The sequence below is a fragment of the Eulemur rufifrons genome, chromosome 8 (assembly GCF_041146395.1).
Source record: "Eulemur rufifrons isolate Redbay chromosome 8, OSU_ERuf_1, whole genome shotgun sequence".
NCBI lineage: Eukaryota > Metazoa > Chordata > Mammalia > Primates > Lemuridae > Eulemur > Eulemur rufifrons.
The window spans coordinates 9,562,045-9,581,262 of record NC_090990.1 but is presented as its reverse complement, the minus strand read 5'-3'; the positions used below and the strand labels follow the sequence as shown (position 1 = coordinate 9,581,262).

Sequence of the window (19,218 nt, the reverse complement as noted above, 5' to 3'; positions counted from 1 at the left end):
GATTTGTCTAAGCTGTTCAAACCAGCTGGTCTATGTATTATACATTGAAATTCTCTCAAATAAAGGCCTCACAGCGCAAACCTATACACAAAGCAGTAATTCTACACTGGTTAACACCCTAGGGTGTGTCTAAGTTACTCAAGAGTCTCAAAATGGTTCATTTTAAACAACCTTAAATTTTACAAATTAGCCATAGTTACATCATTTAGAAAGCGTTAGGATAGGAAAGAAATTGTCTTGAAACTCTCAACAATAAAGAAAACAACTCTAAACAGTTCAGAAGTATGGATCTTAATTTGTGAGTATATAACTGGGAGTCAAGACAAGACTCTACTTCCTGACCAGACATTAGAAAATTGATATTCTCTCTTTCTGAGGCCAAAGCTGAAGTTAGCTGATTTCTTACCAGACACCAGCTAGTCATCTACATTTTCCTGCTGCTCCTTCAACTAGGTGTGGCCAGGTGACTGCTTTTGCTGATTTGGTGTGGGAAGTGATATGTATCCTTTCCAGGTCTGGCCCATAAAATCCCTTGAACTTGCCTCCTCTCTTCCATCATCTTCCAGTGGAATGTTGAAGGCCAAGGCAGCTTTGGGATCCACGTGAAAATAGCAGAACTGCTGGAAGCCTCGTTCCTGAATGACAGTGTGGAGAAGAGCTCTCCTACCCGCTCCCACCTGACTGACTTGGATCCACAGTGGACTGTTCATGAAGGAGCGGTATGGTTTTTTTGTGTTAAGCTACTGATATTTAGGATTGGTTTGCTGCAGCAGTTAGCCTACCTGAACTAATTTAAAATTGGTAGTGAAATGGGATATTTATCACAAAAATCTAATATGACACTGATTTGGTGGTCAAGAAGGCAACCGATATAGAAAGCTGGAAAAATGGAGATTTGCTATTCAGCGGGGGAGACATCTGGAAAAACTGTCTTCTGTGGCAATTTGGATAGTTGGCTACATTAACGCCACAGCCTGAAGCTCCAGCCTAAGAGGAAGAGTTGAAAAGTCATGCTAGTGTGCTGTGTTTTACTTTGTATGTGTTACACGAAAGACCTAAGCTTAGGAAAGAATTGACTCGTTATAAGCAGAAATGAAAAGAGCCAAAACACCTGGGGCCTTGAGGGTTGTAAAACACCAGTTTCCTTCTTGTAGACCCCAGATAAGAGCTAAGTTTGAAATAGGCTTTGAATACCAAGGCCCAGTAAGACTCATCCCTGCAGCAAATATTATATATTAAGGTTTTCCCACTCAAATATATTTCAGATGAACTCAAGGCAAGTGCCACTGAGAGGGAACTAGAAGTGAGAGAGCAAAATTAACGAGGAAGAACTGCAAGTATGGTTACTGGCATGTAGAATGACTGGAAGCAAATATCAGAACCCTACTGTAACTATGTAAATAATTTTGCCAAAGAAACCACAAACTCGGATTTCAAAAGCCACTGACTCTTTTCCAAACCTTTAGACAGCCCTCAGGTCCCCAGACTTGTGCCAGCAGTAAGCTGGCTAGGAAAGCCGTGCCCACCCCCAGGGAGAGCAAACTCAACACCTACTCAGGAGGGGCCGTGGACAAGGGAGTTTCCTCTGAACTGGATGATGAGAATCTTAAATAAACCACTTCATGATGCCTGTCCAGCACATTTTCTAATTGTTGGAGCCAGTAACGGCTTCATTTCCCATTCTTCCCTTTTCCAATTGGGATTTGCCATTGTGGTTATTCTGTCCCTGCTCCGTCACTGTATGTGGAGTAGGAGCAGATCATTTATCTGTGAATTCAGAGTTTGTCAGAACTTAAGGGGCCACAATCAAGACCTGAAGAGGACAGGACATTGCAGGGGACTCTGGACTTTGAGGTCACTCAAGTGCCCAGATGGGATATGGGGCCATCTCCTTTGGGAAAAGGTTATGTGTGGTCTACGTGTAGGGAGAAATTGAAGGACTGCTAGCTGACCACCAAACTGTACTTCCAATCTTCCTGGGCACACAAGTAGATTCTAGTTCACAACCTGCCCTTGCAGTTTGGTGTGATCATGTGACTGAGTGAATGTCGGTAGAGAAGTGAATGACATCACTTCCAGGCCTGGTACATAAAAACTCCCACGAACAAACTCGTTCTTTTACTCTGGTATGCTGGCTGGATGCTGATGTCAAAAGGCAACCTTGGAAGCCACATATTGAAGAACTGGTAGGCTAGGACCCTGAAGGACTGGCTGCATGGGGCAAAGCCCTTCCCCCACATCAGACTGTTGGATGAGCTAACTCACCTCTGGAAATTCCATTTAGCATCCTCAAATCCCTTAAATGATACAATGAATACTACTAGCTCACACCTAATGAGCACTTACTTTGTGCCAGCTGTTCTTCTAAGCACTTTACATACATTAACTCATTTAAGCCCTACAACCACGCTGACAGTCCTCATTTTATACGTGTAAACGCATGAACAGAAAGGTTAGACAATGTAGTCCTGTGACCTATCAAGTGGCAAAGCTACAATTCAAACCCAAGCAACCTAGCTCTAGAGACTGCTCTTAACCACCATACTCTATTGCAGGTGTTATTTCTTTTTTTTTTTTCTTTTTTTGAGACAGAGTCTCACTCTGTTGCCCAGGCTGGAGTGCCGTAGCGTCAGCCTAGCTCACAGCAACCTCAAACTCCTGGGCTCAAGCAATCCTGCCTCAGCTTCCCGCGTAGCTGGGACTACAGGCATGCACCATCATGCCCGGCTAATTTTTTCTGTATATATTTTTAGCTGTCCCTATAATTTCTTTCTATTTTTAGTAGAGATGGGGTCTCCTTCTTGCTCAGGCTGGTCTCCTGAGCTCAAAAGATCCACCCACCTCAGCCTCCCAGAGTGCTAAGATTACAGGCGTGAGCCACCGCGCCCGGCCTGCAAGTGTTATTTCTATTACTGTGCATCAACTGCATTTGCAGTTACAAAATGCACATTTTTTAGATGAGATCTCACTAGGTCGTCCAGGCTGGCTTCCTGGGCTCAAGTGATCCTCCCACCTCAGCCTCCCACACAGCTGGGACCACAGGTGTGTGTCACCACACCTCGCTCTAAAATGCACATATTTTACACCAGCAGATAGCTGTTCTCCTGCAACACTTCTCTGGAATTTACTTTAATGGCTCTGAGATGCCCATTTCTTCTGGGGTTCAGGCACGTGCCACAAGTCACAGTGCCTAGGTATAAGTTATTTAAAGGGGCACGGAGATAGAGATAAGGACAAAAGTAACCATCTCAGTTTAAAAGAAATTGATCAAACAGAAGTCTTATGATAAAAACTTTATTGTCTTAAATATCAAATGTTTTACACACCACTTTTTCTTCAGAAAGTTCCTATTAAAAAAAGAAAAATAAAATAAAGTGTTTGATTATTTAGGGCTGACTTACATTTCAGCATGTGACAAATATTCAAACCCAAATACATCTAGTTCACTCAGCTGCAGACAGGTCCTATGTTCAGCCTCTAAACCAATGGCACAATGCAACCAACTTTGGGATTCCTGAGTTTGGTTCCCTTAAGTTCTCAGAGTTTTCCCAACTCTCAAAACCAAAGCATCATGGGAATGACTGAGCCACTGGCAAGCATATTTTGCCAATCAGCCTAGTTCTTCTAAGATGCAGTAGTCTCAAAGCTTAAGAAAAGTCAGAAAATCTTGCAATATGTGAGCTACTGCAAGAACATAGAAGGGGTGGGAAGAAAAGAGGGGGTTTCTATTTGCTACAACTTGCCAAATATGGCTACAAAACTGATAAACAAACCTTTGAGTGCAAAGGCCATTAGCCCAACTTGCCAAGAAGAGATTTGAAATAAAAACGAGCAAATCAATTTTCATTGAAGGTACACAGTGGGGAAAAAAAAGCAACTCAGTATGTTGAACTGCCCTGGGTATGACCAGAACTACTTCAAAAGGATGATCAGGGGCATAGAGAATGGAAACCTAATCAAAGGAGAAGGTCTCAGATGGGTGGCAAACTCAGAAAGCTGTGGGGCCTTCAAGAAAGGAAAGAGTCTCGTCTGCCTCAGGTACTCACAGAAGGAATGTGAAAACAGACTGATCTGACTGCTTCTGGCAGGAAATACAGCTCTACCTTTCCACCATGTTCATTCAGGGTTGCATGTAAAACAAACTCTTGTAAACAAAAGTTTCCCATTAGAAATACCCTAGCATGCTCCCTCCCAAAATTAGCTAATGAAAACCTTACCATACATATTTAAAGAAATATAGTTCTGTTTAAATTATCCGAATTTTATATTCTGTACCCCCACATTCCTGATCTTCTGTAGTTTTAGGTAAAAGAAACATTCTCTAACCCTTACGCCCTTGAACTGTTTTCTTTGCAGATTTCATTCCATTAGACGGAGCTCTAAAAACTTACCAACTGTATCCTTTCCTGTTCTACAGCCCCCAGAGGGTCTAGATTATCAATCACCAACATATAACTGATAAACCTTTGTGCAAGTTTTCTAACTGTAAACCTCAGGAAGTCACTAGTTAAGATCCAGAAATTCTACCTGTATGCTTCAGGATGACATCTTTTGTGGCATTTTAAATAATGGGTTTAAAGACTGTCCCTTTGGCAGAGCTGTCCTATGGACAGACTTAGTAGAGCCCTGAAGCCTCCTGTCAGTCAGTCCTGTCCACCACCCAATCCCAATGCCATTGCTTGCTACATTTTCTGCTATAGATTCCCATTTTCACATGCTGCACTCAGCTGCTTTAAAATAGCACATCCTACAGAACTCTCTGCTGAAGTCCCGTTAGCCCAGATGGCCAGCACTGAGCAGCCGTGCTCACAGAGGAGGTGCAAGGAAAATGCTGCCACGCACGCCCTCTCTCTACCCTGCATGCAAGGAGGTCCTGATGGAAGGAAAGGCTGTCACTGGTACATTTTAGGGTCATCTTCCATTTACCTGTTGCCCTTCTATCCCGCCCATTCCCTCCTCCCTCAGCATTATTTCTCAGTACCTGATCTACCAAATGTTACATTTTTTGTTGGTTTCTGATTCTACTTTTTTAAAAACAGATTTTTAAAGAGATGTTTCAAGTTCATTGCATCTAACTCCATCGTGAGCCTGATTTTCCCAGTCTGCTCTGAGATGAAACCAAGTAACTCTAATGACTTTCTAAATAAGAGCATGCTAATAAGCAAAAATAGAGCTTGCTTTGGAAGCTAAAATGTTTCATGTCTCCCCACTAGACTGAAAGCTTCCCAAGGGCAGGGTTCCATATGTTTTAGTCACCCCTGGATCCCCAGAGTTCACCCGTGCCTGGCACACAGGCACTCATAAGTTTGATGAATGAGTCAAAGTACTAAGAATTCTTGTTCAAAGATGCATATTGCATAGGCTTCAAGAAAGTACCCATTTCCTTTCAAATATATAAGATTTTCTTGAACTTTTCTCTCCATTAACCAACACACTGATAGTACAACAAAGAACATAACAGCTAAAGACAGTTTTTGGTACATGTAATGTAAAAAGTTATTTTTTTTTTTAGGAGACAGTCTCCCTCTGTCACCTGGGCTAGAGTGCAGTGGCATCATTGCTCACTGCGGCCTCAAACTCCTCGGCTCAAGAGATCCTCCTGGCTCAGCCTCCCAAGTGGCTTGGACTACAGTCACGCAGCACATGCCCAGCTAGTTTTTCAAATTTTTTTGTGGAGACAGTGTCTTGTTACGTTGCTCAGGCTCAAAATCCATATTTTAATCCTCCTATCTGGGGAAATCTAGTGATTTGATGTGGGTAACTCTGAATCAACTCAAAAAAGGTAAGCCTTGGGGCCACTTTAAGTATGCCCTCTATCTACAGGAGGGCTATCTTCAGACCTTTCCCCTAACACTCCCATTTCTACTCCTCACCAAAATTTGATGCCTCTGCTATTCAGAGAAACTAAGGCACAAAAGAAAATCAAGTACATCAAAGGTTTACCCCTAAATTCCTTAGTTTATTCAATGAACTCCTAGTAAAACCTACTGAGGGACCAATAAAGTAGAAAAATCGAACCATGATTTTACATTTCCAGCTCTCAAGGACAGGCTTTGAATTTCTTAGCCTTTTTTTTTTTTTTTTTAATCAGGAATTGGCATTAATTCTCAGGAAGAAAAAGCAATTTTATTTTTTATAGAATTCCTAAGTGAAAGGTAACATTTGTCTTCTAGGAAGGGAAGCTCTTGATAACTTTATCTTTCTAGTTCAGCCACAGACTACACTAACTTACCAAATTCAAAACAGAAATTTTGCTTTTTGGTGATTATTTGTGCTAGTGAACAGCAGAATGCATAATCCGGTCAGCTTCTCTTAAGACGCACAGCCAGTGGTAACAAATTTGAAATGTGCAGCAGTTCAATTACCCTGGCTCACCCTCCCCACAGGTGGCAAACAGGTAAGAAAAGGCAATCAGAATGCGCCACAACTTTTCTGGCCAGTGATTCGCATGGCTGCTTGCTATATACATGGTGGGACAAAAGCCACCGTTAAGTGAAGAGTATGTCTATAGATACAAAAATTGCTCGGTTTTTAATCTATATAAAATTAACTGTAAGATATTTGTCAATCACCACATGTATAGGATAGCTTATACCTGTATATATGGACACAAGCTACAAAGTTAAACTAAATTTTTATGGCTTTCACTGGAGATAGAAAGCTGTGGTAAGGGAAGAACAGGCAGGTTCCACTGGTTATCATAAAATCAGTGACACAAAGCCTCATATTCCATTTCTATGCACCTTTTTGCTAGAGAAAGGCTTTGGGAAAAAATATATGGGGGTGTGTCTCCTTCAGTACATCAGGAGACAAGGAGCTCTAGAAAGCGTTGTGAGGTGCAAGGCAGGACAGTTTTAACACATGCACACACCACCTACCCAGCTTCCTCCGCCAAGCAACTGGTTATCTTTACGTGTTAATAGCTAAAGCCCAAACTGTGGAATGAAAACTGTTGGCTGCCTGGAAATAGTCCTTTTAACAGTGTCAATGAGCAAAATCTATAGTCTAGGTATAGCTGCTGTCTGGTTAACCAAGCGCATCCTTCTGCCTAGGAACCAACTTAATGGAAAATGGCACAAGTTCTATAGGAAAATCTCTCTTTGGTGAATAAACAGAGACCACCCATGGAGACAAGTGCTGACCACAAAACTGCCCACTACCTGGTTATAGTAAAGGAGCTGTCCAGTAAAGCTGCCCATTACTGGTTATGGCTGGCTGTTATCAGTTCTGTTGGCAACCACAGGAATTAACAATGATTTGATTTTATTTTTACATGTTAACCTACAATTTCTGCACTTCTGGAGCTCTTAAGGTGTTAAATATTGAAAAACTGACAATGAAGGTTTACTAGTGTAAAATTTCTTAATACCCTTCGCATTCTAGAACTGCTAAATTTAAGTTACCCAAAAGCCTAACGGTGTTAACAATTTTATTTTTATACAAATGGACGAGATTTTAAAAATCAAAAGCAATTATGAAAATAATGGTGAGAGATGGGTGCAGTAGCACACTGTGAGGCCAGAAGTTTGAGTTCAGCCTGGCCAACACAGTGAGAATGAGAACCCATCCTTGAAAAAAAAAAAAAAGACAAAAAGGAACAGGGATATAGATATTTGGGGCAAGTGGATTAAGCTCATTCAAAGTATTCCTAAGAAGAATACAGGTACAACTATAGATCTATTCAATTTTCTCCTAAAAATAAATATACATATATCAAAAGCTATTGCAATGAAATCTTTTCCAGACTGTTATTATATATTCCACCTGGGACTGTTTCTCAAATCTCCACATTGTAAAAGTTCAGTGGCCATGCTGCAGAACAGTGTGCCAAAGTGTGTTCTGCTCACACAGAAAACTGCAAGGCCCAGCTTTACACAGAAGGCCTTTTGGGAGGAGTCTATTGTCATTAATAAGTTCCCCCACCCCAACCTAGCCCACCCCAGGGCTCCAAAGATTTATAAGCTTAAAATACATTCCAAACCACCACTCATAAAGCAAATATAGGGCCCCATTGCATTGCTACTAGATTTTGCTTCGATCATAGTACCAACTACTTAATTACAATCACAGCTCTAAGAGTCAGTTGACAGAATCCTATAAGCAGTTTCCTAGTGCATCTTACATCTTTGGTGTAGGGCAGGCAAAAGTGTCTGTAAGAAGTGATTGTCTAAAAGAACATCTTAAAGACAACCTGGCTAACCTGCTGTTCTGAGTGCCCTCTGGAAAGCAGTAAACTAAACTCCTTCCGTCAACCTCAACCATGTCCTAACTTCTTAAAGGATCATGATGAATCCATGGCTTGCCACCACGTCACTGAAGTCTTATAGAACACAAACATCATAGCAAAAAGAGAGAGGCTGGGATAGGGTAGAAGAGAAATATCTCTAAATTAAAATTTCAAAAACTCCTGAGAGATGAGCCTCCATTTTGATTGTGCTCAATGACTTGAAATTTAATAGAAAGAACAAGCTTTCAAAGAGTCAGACTTAAGACAAAATCATTTAATACTAAGTTGAGAAATCACTCTTTCAAAATTTGTTTCAAACATGTTAGAAACTATAACCTGGAATAAGAAATCATTCTCAAAATTCTTTTCAATAAAACCAAGATTTCAGATTCCTGCTAGGTACCTAACAGTTTATATTCCAGGAAAGAATTACCTAAAACCTATCCAGTAGGATTATTGCACAGTGGGGCCCACAGGACAATGATTTCCAAGGGCTAGTCCTTATATTTAAAAAAAGGCCACAATAAATACATCTATATATTATGCCCCACTCTAACTTGACATGGTAAACACAAATATGATGAGTCTTGCTTTAAGAAACTCCTGAGAAAAGAAAGGGATGGAAAACTCTACCAAGGCCACTTAGAAACTGCAATTGCTATTTCCACTGCTATTAAGGACACTCACCAAACAGACTGACCATTCCAAGCACCAAGATGAACCAGTAACAAGGTTATCATACTTCAGAGTATTTCACTCAGATCACAGCTCAAAGTGAGCTTCTGAAGAATTTCCTAGTAGAAGATGAGTTTTGAAAGGAAATAAACTGCTGGCAATCAACCCATAAGCTGAACTGAAGTTCATCTTTAGTAATTAAGGGTTGAGGTGTTATCAGTGAGATGCTAGCAAACCCAACCTCTAGTAAATTCCAGTGTTTAGGCCATTGTTTTTCCTCTCACAGTTCTTGACATCTGCAAATGGAATTATGGTGGTTTTTCTTGTTTTTCTTCTTTAATCTGGGTAGCACCATGTTTCACTCTAATGCTAATTCCCCCACAAGGTCCCACCCAATGTAATACATGTATTTGGCAATCCACACAGAAGCCTGTAATGCACAAAGTAGCTCAAGTTTTAAGCCCTCCCACTCACCCTATTAAAATGCCAAATCCTAAGCACACAAATAAAAACATACCACTCTAGGAGATATTATTCAATTATTCTTCAATTTCCTGTTATAATTGGTGAATCATAATACACAGAGCACTGGGTATAATTCCAAACACCAAACTATGTGGTCAGAAGTTTCTAAATTGACAACTGAGTCAACAAGCCATACCTTGCTGACAGCACAGACACAGTTACGGTGGGGAGTTGATCTGTTTTTAGCTGCATAGGTGGTGGGATTTTTCTCATGGCTTCTGCTTTCCAAAGCATTCACTCTCATTCTAAAATGGTATGCTATAAACAAAACCATCCATTTTATTCCAGAATACATCATCGTAATGAGAATAAAAAGCTTTGTATGCACATACTGCCAATACATTTAAAAAGGCCCAAATTTTAACAAATAGAATAGACAAATTCATCAGACAAGAGATCATAAATTACTTTGGCCGAAAAAAATCTCTTAAAAAAAATCTGGCTCAACATTCTGCTTGCAGGTTTCTACATATACTGTATATGTGGTGAGTGTGTATATAGAGAGAGCTTTTTTTTTTTTTTTTAAGGGAATGGAATATGGTCTAGCCCACTTTCCCATAGTTATGTAGGAACTACAATGTTCTTTGCGAGCAAAACAAGAAGTGCAAGGTCTGCATTTCCACCAACTTGATGCAAAGCCCCAAGAGCTTCCTGCAAAGTAAAGCCAGCACGGAGAATCCGGTCAATATCTGTGGCAGGAAAAATTAATGGTGGAAGAACGGAGGGACTTGATGATGGATGGCTGGTAGGTGATACGTATTCAAGAAATGGCCTCGCAGCTTCAGGACAGACATTTTCTCTGGTTTCGGGTCTGTCTGTTACTGGATTTTGTATGCCCTGACCCAGGTCTTTAACCAATATGAAACTGGATGACAAAGTTTTAGTTTGCTCAGAAGTCTGATTGAGTGCATCCTCCTCACCTGCTAAAAGTTTGGGTGAAATTTCTACACCTAAGGTGCAGTGTAATTGATTAGACGTTTTAGCTGAGGTTACAGTGACAGAACTGTCCTCATTTACTGATTCCCTAGATTTGGGGACACCTTCCTTATCAGTTGACAGACCATCACTTGGACCCCTGGAGTTTATATTTTCTACATCTTCTATTCCAGTGCCAGGTGAAGTGCCTGTCAAGCTCTCTGCCTTCACTGACACAGATATGGCCTGATGAAAGGAGACTTGTGGACACTGTTCATCCTGGGTAAGATGCTCATTTTGGGTGCATCTTTCAGAAAGGCCCTTCATACCAGCTTGGCCATCTGCTACTGCTTCTGATTGACAGATAACTTCTTCAGATGGATTTTCTGAAGCTGGTTTACTGCTAATAACCAAAAGTTCATGAAGTTCTTTCAACGCTGCTGTTATAGATGAACAAGATTCTTCTGTTGACTCCACAGAGGGCTGACAATTGCCACAGACACTCAGAGAGGGGGAGTAATTGCCATATTCTTCATTTGTTCCAGACCTTTCAACATTACTTTCTGAGGGCTGTGAATCTTGAGTGGAAATGGAATTCAAAATTTCAGGTGAAGGGTTACATTTTGATGTCTCTACTTCCATCAAGGGATTATCTAAAGTGAGACCCGATGCAGTGACATTCTTGACATCAGCATTCTGACTGCCTGCTGAATTAAGCACAGCAACTAGGGACTGTTCAACAATATCTATTTCCATAAGTGTTTCTGAATTTGAGCAGCCAAAGCATCCTGAAGGTAGAATACTTTTCTTTGTACTTGGAAGATCCACATTCTGCTGTAGCCTATCTCCTTTCATTGTAGCTTCCAAATCAACAATTGTTTGTTGGTTCTGTTGCCTTTCTCCAGGAAGTTCAAGGTCCTCTATGTCACAAAGATGTTCTTGGTCACAAGGAGCATTCTGTTGTTCAACCTCATACTGTTCATTCCCTGGTTCTTCATGCTGCTGAAGGCCATGCACTTGAGTCAGGTTCTGATTTTCTGGATCCCAACCTTTTTCGCCTAGAAACATCTGTGGTTCATGCATCCTAGTAGTTGTCACAGATAAATTAGTTTTCTGTCTTGTATGGAGATGAAATTTGAGGCCCTGGGTGTTTTTTCCAGCAGATTTCTCGAGATTATCTGCAACAAGTGCTTCTTCCGGTGAATTCTGCAAAGGCATAACTGAACTCTGGTCTGCTGGAGCATGGTCTACTGAAGAAGCATGATCAGAATGATCCTGCAGAGGAAGATGTTCTTTCTTTTTGGAATTTATCTGGAATTCAGCTGAAGCCTTCAGAGCCTTCACAGCTTTAGGTTCAATGCTTTCTGGGTCACTGGGCTTGATAGGGCAGACTGAAGCAGAGACAGAGCGAGCAAGACTCGTAGGATTACCAATCTCAGTACTCTGTCCTGAAGGATGGGCTGGATGGTTCAATCCATCTGAAGTTGGTACTGATGACATTCCCAGTGAGGTAGATTCTTCACCGCTTTTCTCTATATGGAACAAAAGAGAAAGGAAGAAGATTCATTAGCAAGTAACAAAGGCCATTAAATTATCAAAAGATACAAATCTAAATAGCACAGAATAAAATCAGTCTTTAAGCTCCGGTTTCTCATAGATATGATTTAAAAAATACAAGAATCTTGGGGGGGGGGGGGTGGGCAAAAAAAAATACAAGAATCTTTTTCACTGTGGTAGACAATTTAACATCACAGCATCAGAATAAGAGGTAGGCATGTTCTTAACAAAACATGCATATTGTAATTCAGTATGATTGAGTACCATTAACATGCATTCACATAATGACTGAGTTAGTGCTCAAGACTGAAAGACATTTATGTACCTTTATTCCCAGTGAGTCTAGAACTCTAGAATAGTTTCTCCAAGTGTATTTTCTTTACCACTTGCTCTAAAATCAGCTGGGATACTTGTTAAAGGTGCAGACAGACTCTGGGGTAAAATCCTTGGGAATAAAGCCTGGAATCTGCATTTTCAGTAAGCTCCTCAGTTGATTCTTAAAGACATTATAGATCTTGAGAAACTTTACAGTAGACTGATTCTCATGCCAAAGCACTTCTCCTATTCAAATATAAACACTGAGGTTATAAATGAGAAGTCTAAAACCAGGTATACTGGGACAGAGCAGGAATTATACAGAGAAATAAGAAATTTTTTTAGAGACAGTGTCTCGCTCTGTCACCCAGGCTGGAGTGCAGTGGCATCATCACCGCTCATTGCAGTCTTAAATTCCTAGGCTCAAGGGTTCCTCCTGCCTCAGCCTCCCAAGTAGCTGGGACTACAGGCACCCACCACCAGGTCTGGCTAATTTTTCTTAATTTTTGTAGAGACAACGTCTCAATAAGTTGCCCAGGCTGGTCTCAAACTCTTGGCCTCAAGGGATCCTCCCACCTCAGCCTCCCAAAGTACCGGGATTACAGACATGAGCCACTGCGGCTGGCTGAGAAGTAAGAATTTATGTAATGCTTGGGGACTGCTAGAAGACAGAAGCAAACATTCGATTTTATTTCTAGCCAAGCTTCCCCCAAATCACAGTAAAACTATGCGAGCATCTGACTCAGAGAATAAAAGTAATAATGATCAAATGGATTAAATCCCAGTCAAGGCCCCACCAAATAATGCAACTTTAAAAGGATTACTAGTTATTTTTATCACATTAAGAGTATAACTACATGAAGAACATTCAAGTGTTTTAAGGAAAGAGGAATGTGAATGGGGCAGTGGAAGGAGATAATTCATTAACAGTTTTTCAATAGGCAATGACTATTTAGATTCATTGCAATTTAATGACCAAACAAGATGGCAGGCCTTAAACACTAGCTTAAACATCATAATGATATCATTAACCATCAGTTCCTAATAACATTAAGTTTAGATTTAAAGGAAAAGGGAAAAAAACCATCAGCTCCAACTCTCCTTTTGCCACTGATACAGTTAAAAATTGACCTCTATGCATTTATTTTAAGATCTTTAATTAAAAGTCAAAAGACTGATAACAAAATTGACCTCAAAATACACACTATTAGGACAGATGCAACTCAAACACTTTGTGCTAAATGTTAATGTGCAATGTGGAGGGGGGCTTGATCATGACTTAAATTATGAAGCAATGCAGTTATATTCAAATGGCTTTAAATCATTCTAATCAAACACTAGTTAATAGCATGAGAAGATAAAGCACAGAGTCAGGAAGTTATTGACTTTTTATGAAACAATCTTACCTTACTTATAGTTTAGGGGTACATAGGAAAACAGCATTTGTCTCAGTTTAAACTATATGCATTAGAGTCTGGAAACAGTTATAAGTTTTATTTATCAATCTCTAACGCTGACTCTAGAAGAGATTCAATTCTGAACTAATGCTAACAGAAAAAGTACAATGCAGTGAAATATCCATGTTACCAACAGAGAGGTATGCTTAACAGCCTTCTGGCACTGATATGCCAGTTATGAACAACCAGGTGAGGTCAAGGTGCACATGGCCTCAATGGATTTTGTATTCACTACGAAAGTAGCATATAATCCTGCAGCAGAGGTCAGTTTCACTGGCCTAAGTTCTAAATGAAGGGAAGGACTGGGTCAATTTACAGAATGATAAGAGAAGTGGATGATAATGGATATTAAGATTAAACTATGCCTGCTTTTAACCCATCCTTAAAAGGGCGGGGGAGAGAACAAAGAAATTAAATGCTACGTACTAATTACAACCAGCCTGCAAACTGCTATCAAGTCCTAGGTTGATAGTTTAAAAGATCACCTTTCTTCCTCTTGGTAAATTAGCTGATACACTCAGGTTGACATTTACCAAATTTATACCACAGGGAAGTGGAAACAGGGTGCCTTCTATGGAAAATCTGTCGGGCCAGGGACAGAGGGAAAAGCGAAGTCTTAGATTCTATTGTTGAGAGAATAAAATATAAGTTTTGCCTATATTACTGACTCTGTGACTCTCGACTAGTCCCCTGGGCTAAGATTCTATTTTTCCAACAGAATTAAAATTTCTGCCCCTCTATAACTCCAGGTAGTTATGTGCAATAATGTGAAAAAAGAGGTCTAAGTTTTTCAGAGGAAAGGAACTTATGAAATCCAAAAAGTGCAGTTATCTCCAATGACAAAGTGCTGTGAGACCAATATTCTTGATTTGACATTCATGATAGTCAGATGTGGTAGGGATAATGGACGCTGTTTCTACTGGGATTTTTTTCACCCTTGTATTGTTCTAATAATTGATAAAATTTTAAACAGGAATTTATACTTACACATGTATGTATGCATGCCAACATAGAAACCTATATACAGGCTAGTTGTAACCAGATTAAACAAGGTGAAATGGTGAATGACAGAAGCTAACTTCTAAAACTGCTAAAGATACAGAGAGACTTTCAGACCACAGATGACAACTGGATGGAAGGCTTAACGTGGTGTCTATAAATACCTGGTCTGGGGCCCACTCCAGCTGCAGTACACACACACTACATGCATCATGGCTTCTGACGCTCTGTTTGAATTAGGAAACAGACAAGCAAACTTGGGTTAACAATGCAAACCACACAGCATGCAGGGTTATAGTCTCCATTCCTTGCCATCTTTAAAATCAGGAACTGGTAGAGTGAAAGCTGGGGAAAGTTTCTGTAGTTTGGACATCCAAAAGATTTATGGATTGCTTTAATTCTCTCACAATACACAAAGCAATGTATCAATTTCAACAGATTTTTAATACAACTTGGAAAGAAATTAATTTTACACATACACAGAGGATTGATGGGCAAACATGTGAGACAGGTGAAAAAAGTAAATCTATTAGATGGAATTAATACATGATAAAAAAAATCTTCTTATGGAGTAAAGGTGAGTCAGTACATATAACAGTCACTTTCCAAAGTTCTTTCTCAGTTGAGATTAATTTTTAGAAGAAAACAAAGCAAACCTGGTTAAATTCTACCCTCAACTTCTTTACCTTTTACTCAGTTTTTATATAACATATCAGATATAGCTTCTACTCTGAATTATTTTTCAATTAATAGAAAAGATAAAGATACTTTGGTGTAAAGTATCTACTAAAAAAATAGCTTTAAACAAAATACTTTCACCTACTATGTCCAGAGTTTTGATTTTGATAATGCCAGGAAAGCCAATGTTCTAAACAAACAGGACCTGATGCTGTAAAATTATTTAACTATTTAAACACTCTAAAAATTAACATAAACCATATACATTAGGAACAGAAGGTTACATGGGTAAAAAGCCATCTCTTTTTAATCCTTTGAAATTGGTACAGCCCCTTCACTGAGCCCGAACACATCAGTGTATCTCTTTTAATCCACTAAAATTTTAAATGAAATAAGGTAATTACCCAAAGAGGGTAACTGTTATTAGTAGGTTAGAAAACACTGCTATTATCAGCTAACATGTCTTAAATAATAGCAGCAAAACTGTAGAGGTTAAAAAAAAAAAAAAAAAAGGCATTTCACGAAATGGTAATATAGTCTCATATTAACACACTGTATTATGACTAAGACAACAAATTACCCCCCCAAACGCAAAATGTTGTAAGTGGATGTGTCAAACTCATTCAAGCTTACCTTTCTGAGAAGGTTAAAACTATTAAAATTAGTCTCTCCCTGTCTGGTTGTTCAAAATTCTCCCCTTCCTACAAAATACTTGTCGCCACCAAAACTGTACTTTGTATGTAAAACTGAGCTAAAAGGTGCTGGAGTAGATTCTAAACAAGGCTACTTCAGAAAACTCCATCTGTTACGCATGCTCATTTTAAAGAAGCTCAAGGTTGGGCATCTCAATGTTCTCCAGTAAAACAGTGGCAAAACCTGGCTTATTTATTTATTTATTTTGAGACAGAGTTTCACTCTGTTGCCTGGGCTAGAGTGCCATGGCGTCAGCGTAGCTCACAGCAACCTCAAACTCCTGGGCTCAAGTAATCCTTCTGCCTCAGCCTCCCAAGTAGCTGGGACTACAGGCATGCGCCACCATGCCCGGCTAATTTTTTTCTCTATATATTTTTAGATGTCCAGCTAATTTCTTCCCCCCGCCCCGCCTTTTTTTTTTTTTTTTTAATAGTAGAGACAGGGTCTCTCGCTCTTCCCCAGGCTGGTCTCGAACTCCTAAGCTCACTGGCCTTCTAGAGTGCTAGGATTACAGGCATGAGCCACCACACCCGGCCAAACCTGGCTTATTTTTAAAGTTCATACCTCTTCTCTCTTTAGAAGAAAGCTATTCCCTGAACCCATAACTCTTAAAACATTTTAATGTTCTAGAAAAAGCAATGTGTGATATTAGTCATTCTGATGAATAACTGCAGCTCAAGATTTTAAAATAACCCAAACTTAAAACTTAATTCTTTTTTTTGAGACAGAGTCCCACTCTATCGACCAGGCTACAGTGCCATGGCATCAGCCTAGCTCATAGCAACCTCAAACTCCTGGGCTCAAGTGATCCTCCTGTCTTAGCCTACTGAGTACTTGGGATGACAGGCATGCGCCATCATGCCTAGCTAGTTTTTCTTCTATTTTTAATAGAGACCGGGTCTCACTGTTGCTCAGACTGGTCTCAAACTCCCGACTTCAAGAGATCCTCCTGCCTTGGCCTCCCAGAGTGCTAGGATTACAGGTGTGAGCCACTGCGCCCGCCGTTAAAAGTTAATTCTTTTCGGCTTCTAGAAAATACATCCCAGGAGTGAGCCACCATGCGTGGGTACATACTGTCCTAATATGGCCTGATGACACTACTGTGATCACAGGTTCAGAGCATAAAACACTACATTTTGATTAATGTTCAATTATGCTTCTTACTGTTGGTTCTGTCTTTGGTGGCAGCAATTTCAGTAAATATTTTTAAACTTGGGGCTGCTCAGTTACAGTAGCAATGCTATCCTTCAAAATAAACAGGCCTAAGAAAAGAAACTTTCAGGGAAATATGGCTGACCTCAAAAGTTAGTGTCTGCTATACTGTTAAAACATTCTTTAGGGAAAAAAACAGCACAAGACATTTTAGGAAGCTACCAAAATATGTCTAGGCTGGCCAGGCGTGGTGGCTCACGCCTGTAAACCCAGCACTCTGGGAGGCCGAGGTGGGAGAATTCCTTGAGCTCAGGAGTTCAAGACCAGCCTGAGCCAGAGAGACCTCATCTCTACAAAAAAAGAAAAAAAGTCTAGGCAAATGATCCCCCAATCTATCTTACACATAACAATGAACTTTTTTGTTTCTTGATCTGTTGAAACACGGAGTTTTTCTTTACTGTATTAAGAGATGGGAAGGAGGAAGTAAGAAGACAAACAATGAATACATATACGACTACAGGACGATGAGAGTAATTACAAACTGGAAAGGTCACTATCCCCTTGAAGCTTGCATGTCCCCACTCACCCAACAATCAAGTATCATTCAAGAGCTAGGCCATTCCAAATACCTGCATCCTCTGCTGACTTTTGAAGGGCTTCAGCTAATTCTTGGTCTGCAATCTCCTCTGGCCGCACATCCTCTCGATTGGCCCCAGCCCCGTATGCCAACCGGGCACATTCTGGTAGCTCTCCCTCAGGAAGGAAGGTGGTTTGTGAGCCTGTAGTGCCGATCACGAGTACATTTTTCTTGAGGTCAATGGAACACTTAGAAGGAGGAAAACAAAGAATGGTGATAGTAGATAAAACATCATGAAGAAAGATTATGATCCCAAATTTAAACTCCATTCAGGCTGGTGTGGTGGCTCACGCATATAACCCCAGCACCTGGGGAGGCTGAGGTGGGAGGATCACTTTAGACCAGGAATTTGAGGTTACAGTGAGCTATGATCAGGCCACTGCACTCCAGCCTGGGTGATGGGGGAAGACCCTATCTCTAAAAAAAATTGAAAATAAAAATAAAACCCCAAACACAAAGAACAACACTGACAAGGACAGAGAGGTGCACAAAAACTAGTGTATCTAGAAGTATTTAACCTTTAACTGGATGATACTGTTAATTTATAATTTTTTTTAATACTCAAAGTTCACAGGAAAATAATTTTTACAGGATATAGTTTACATTTATTTATCTTTAAAAAAAAATCTGGCCAGGTGTGGTGGCTTACGCCTGTAATCCTAGCACTCTGGGAGGCCAAGGTGGGATGATCGCTCAAGGTCAGGAGTTCAAGACCAGCCTGACCAAGAGTGAGACCCTGCCTCTACTAAAAATAGAAAGAAATTAGCTGGACAACTAAAAATATATAGAAAAAATTAGCCAGGTGTGGTGGCACATGCCTGTAGTCCCAGCTACACGGGAGGCTGAGACAGAAGGATCATTTGAGCCAGGAGTTTGAGGTTGCTGTGAGCTAGGCTGACGCCATGGCACTCTAGCCTGGGCAACAGAGACTCTGTCTCAAAAAAAAAAACAAAAACAAAAAACAACAACAACAACAAAACACAAGATTTGTTCATTTCTGATTATAAATGTAACAATACATGTTCACTGCACAAAATCTGGAACAGTGCCACGCATGATTAGCAGCCCCACCTTTAAGAACACACAAATGACTTCTTATAAAATCGAGGCCATACAGTCTTATTTTGCTTCTTTCACTTATCACAATAAAAATACAGCTTTTATTTAAATTCCATACCAACAGTCTCAATCAATAGTGGTGGATGTGCAAGGCAAATCTCTACAAAAGTGTCTTTTATTTCATACTTATGCTATCCTTGCTTTCTGTGTATTTTTACAACTACTTAACATAGAACAGTTGTACACCTATGTTTTATATCCATAAAGCTGGAGACTGTTGGTCTATACCATGACTGAAAAATAGTAACAAGTTGATAAATTAGGCTTAT

General features: G+C 40.1%; 2 protein-coding genes across 2 annotated transcripts in view; both read right to left on the bottom strand.

The window, feature by feature from the left end:
• Positions 1–3,323: 3,323 nt before the first annotated feature.
• Positions 3,324–14,887, bottom strand: RSC1A1 (regulator of solute carriers 1). Its single transcript, XM_069479378.1, has 2 exons — positions 14,835–14,887; positions 3,324–11,874 (listed from the first exon to the last, which is right to left on the bottom strand). The coding sequence occupies exon 2, from the start codon at positions 11,840–11,842 to the stop codon at positions 9,989–9,991; it is 1,854 nt and encodes a 617-aa protein (XP_069335479.1). The 5' UTR covers positions 11,843–11,874; positions 14,835–14,887; the 3' UTR covers positions 3,324–9,988.
• The window catches only part of DDI2 (DNA damage inducible 1 homolog 2), a 28,931-nt gene continuing 24,547 nt past the window's right edge, over positions 14,835–19,218 (bottom strand). Inside the window, exons 8-9 of the mRNA XM_069479380.1 lie at positions 17,823–18,018; positions 14,835–14,897 (exon numbers count right to left, since the gene is read on the bottom strand). Of these exons, the coding sequence (XP_069335481.1) occupies positions 14,881–14,897; positions 17,823–18,018 (213 nt within the window). The 3' untranslated portion in view covers positions 14,835–14,880. The remainder of the gene's footprint in view (positions 14,898–17,822; positions 18,019–19,218) is intronic.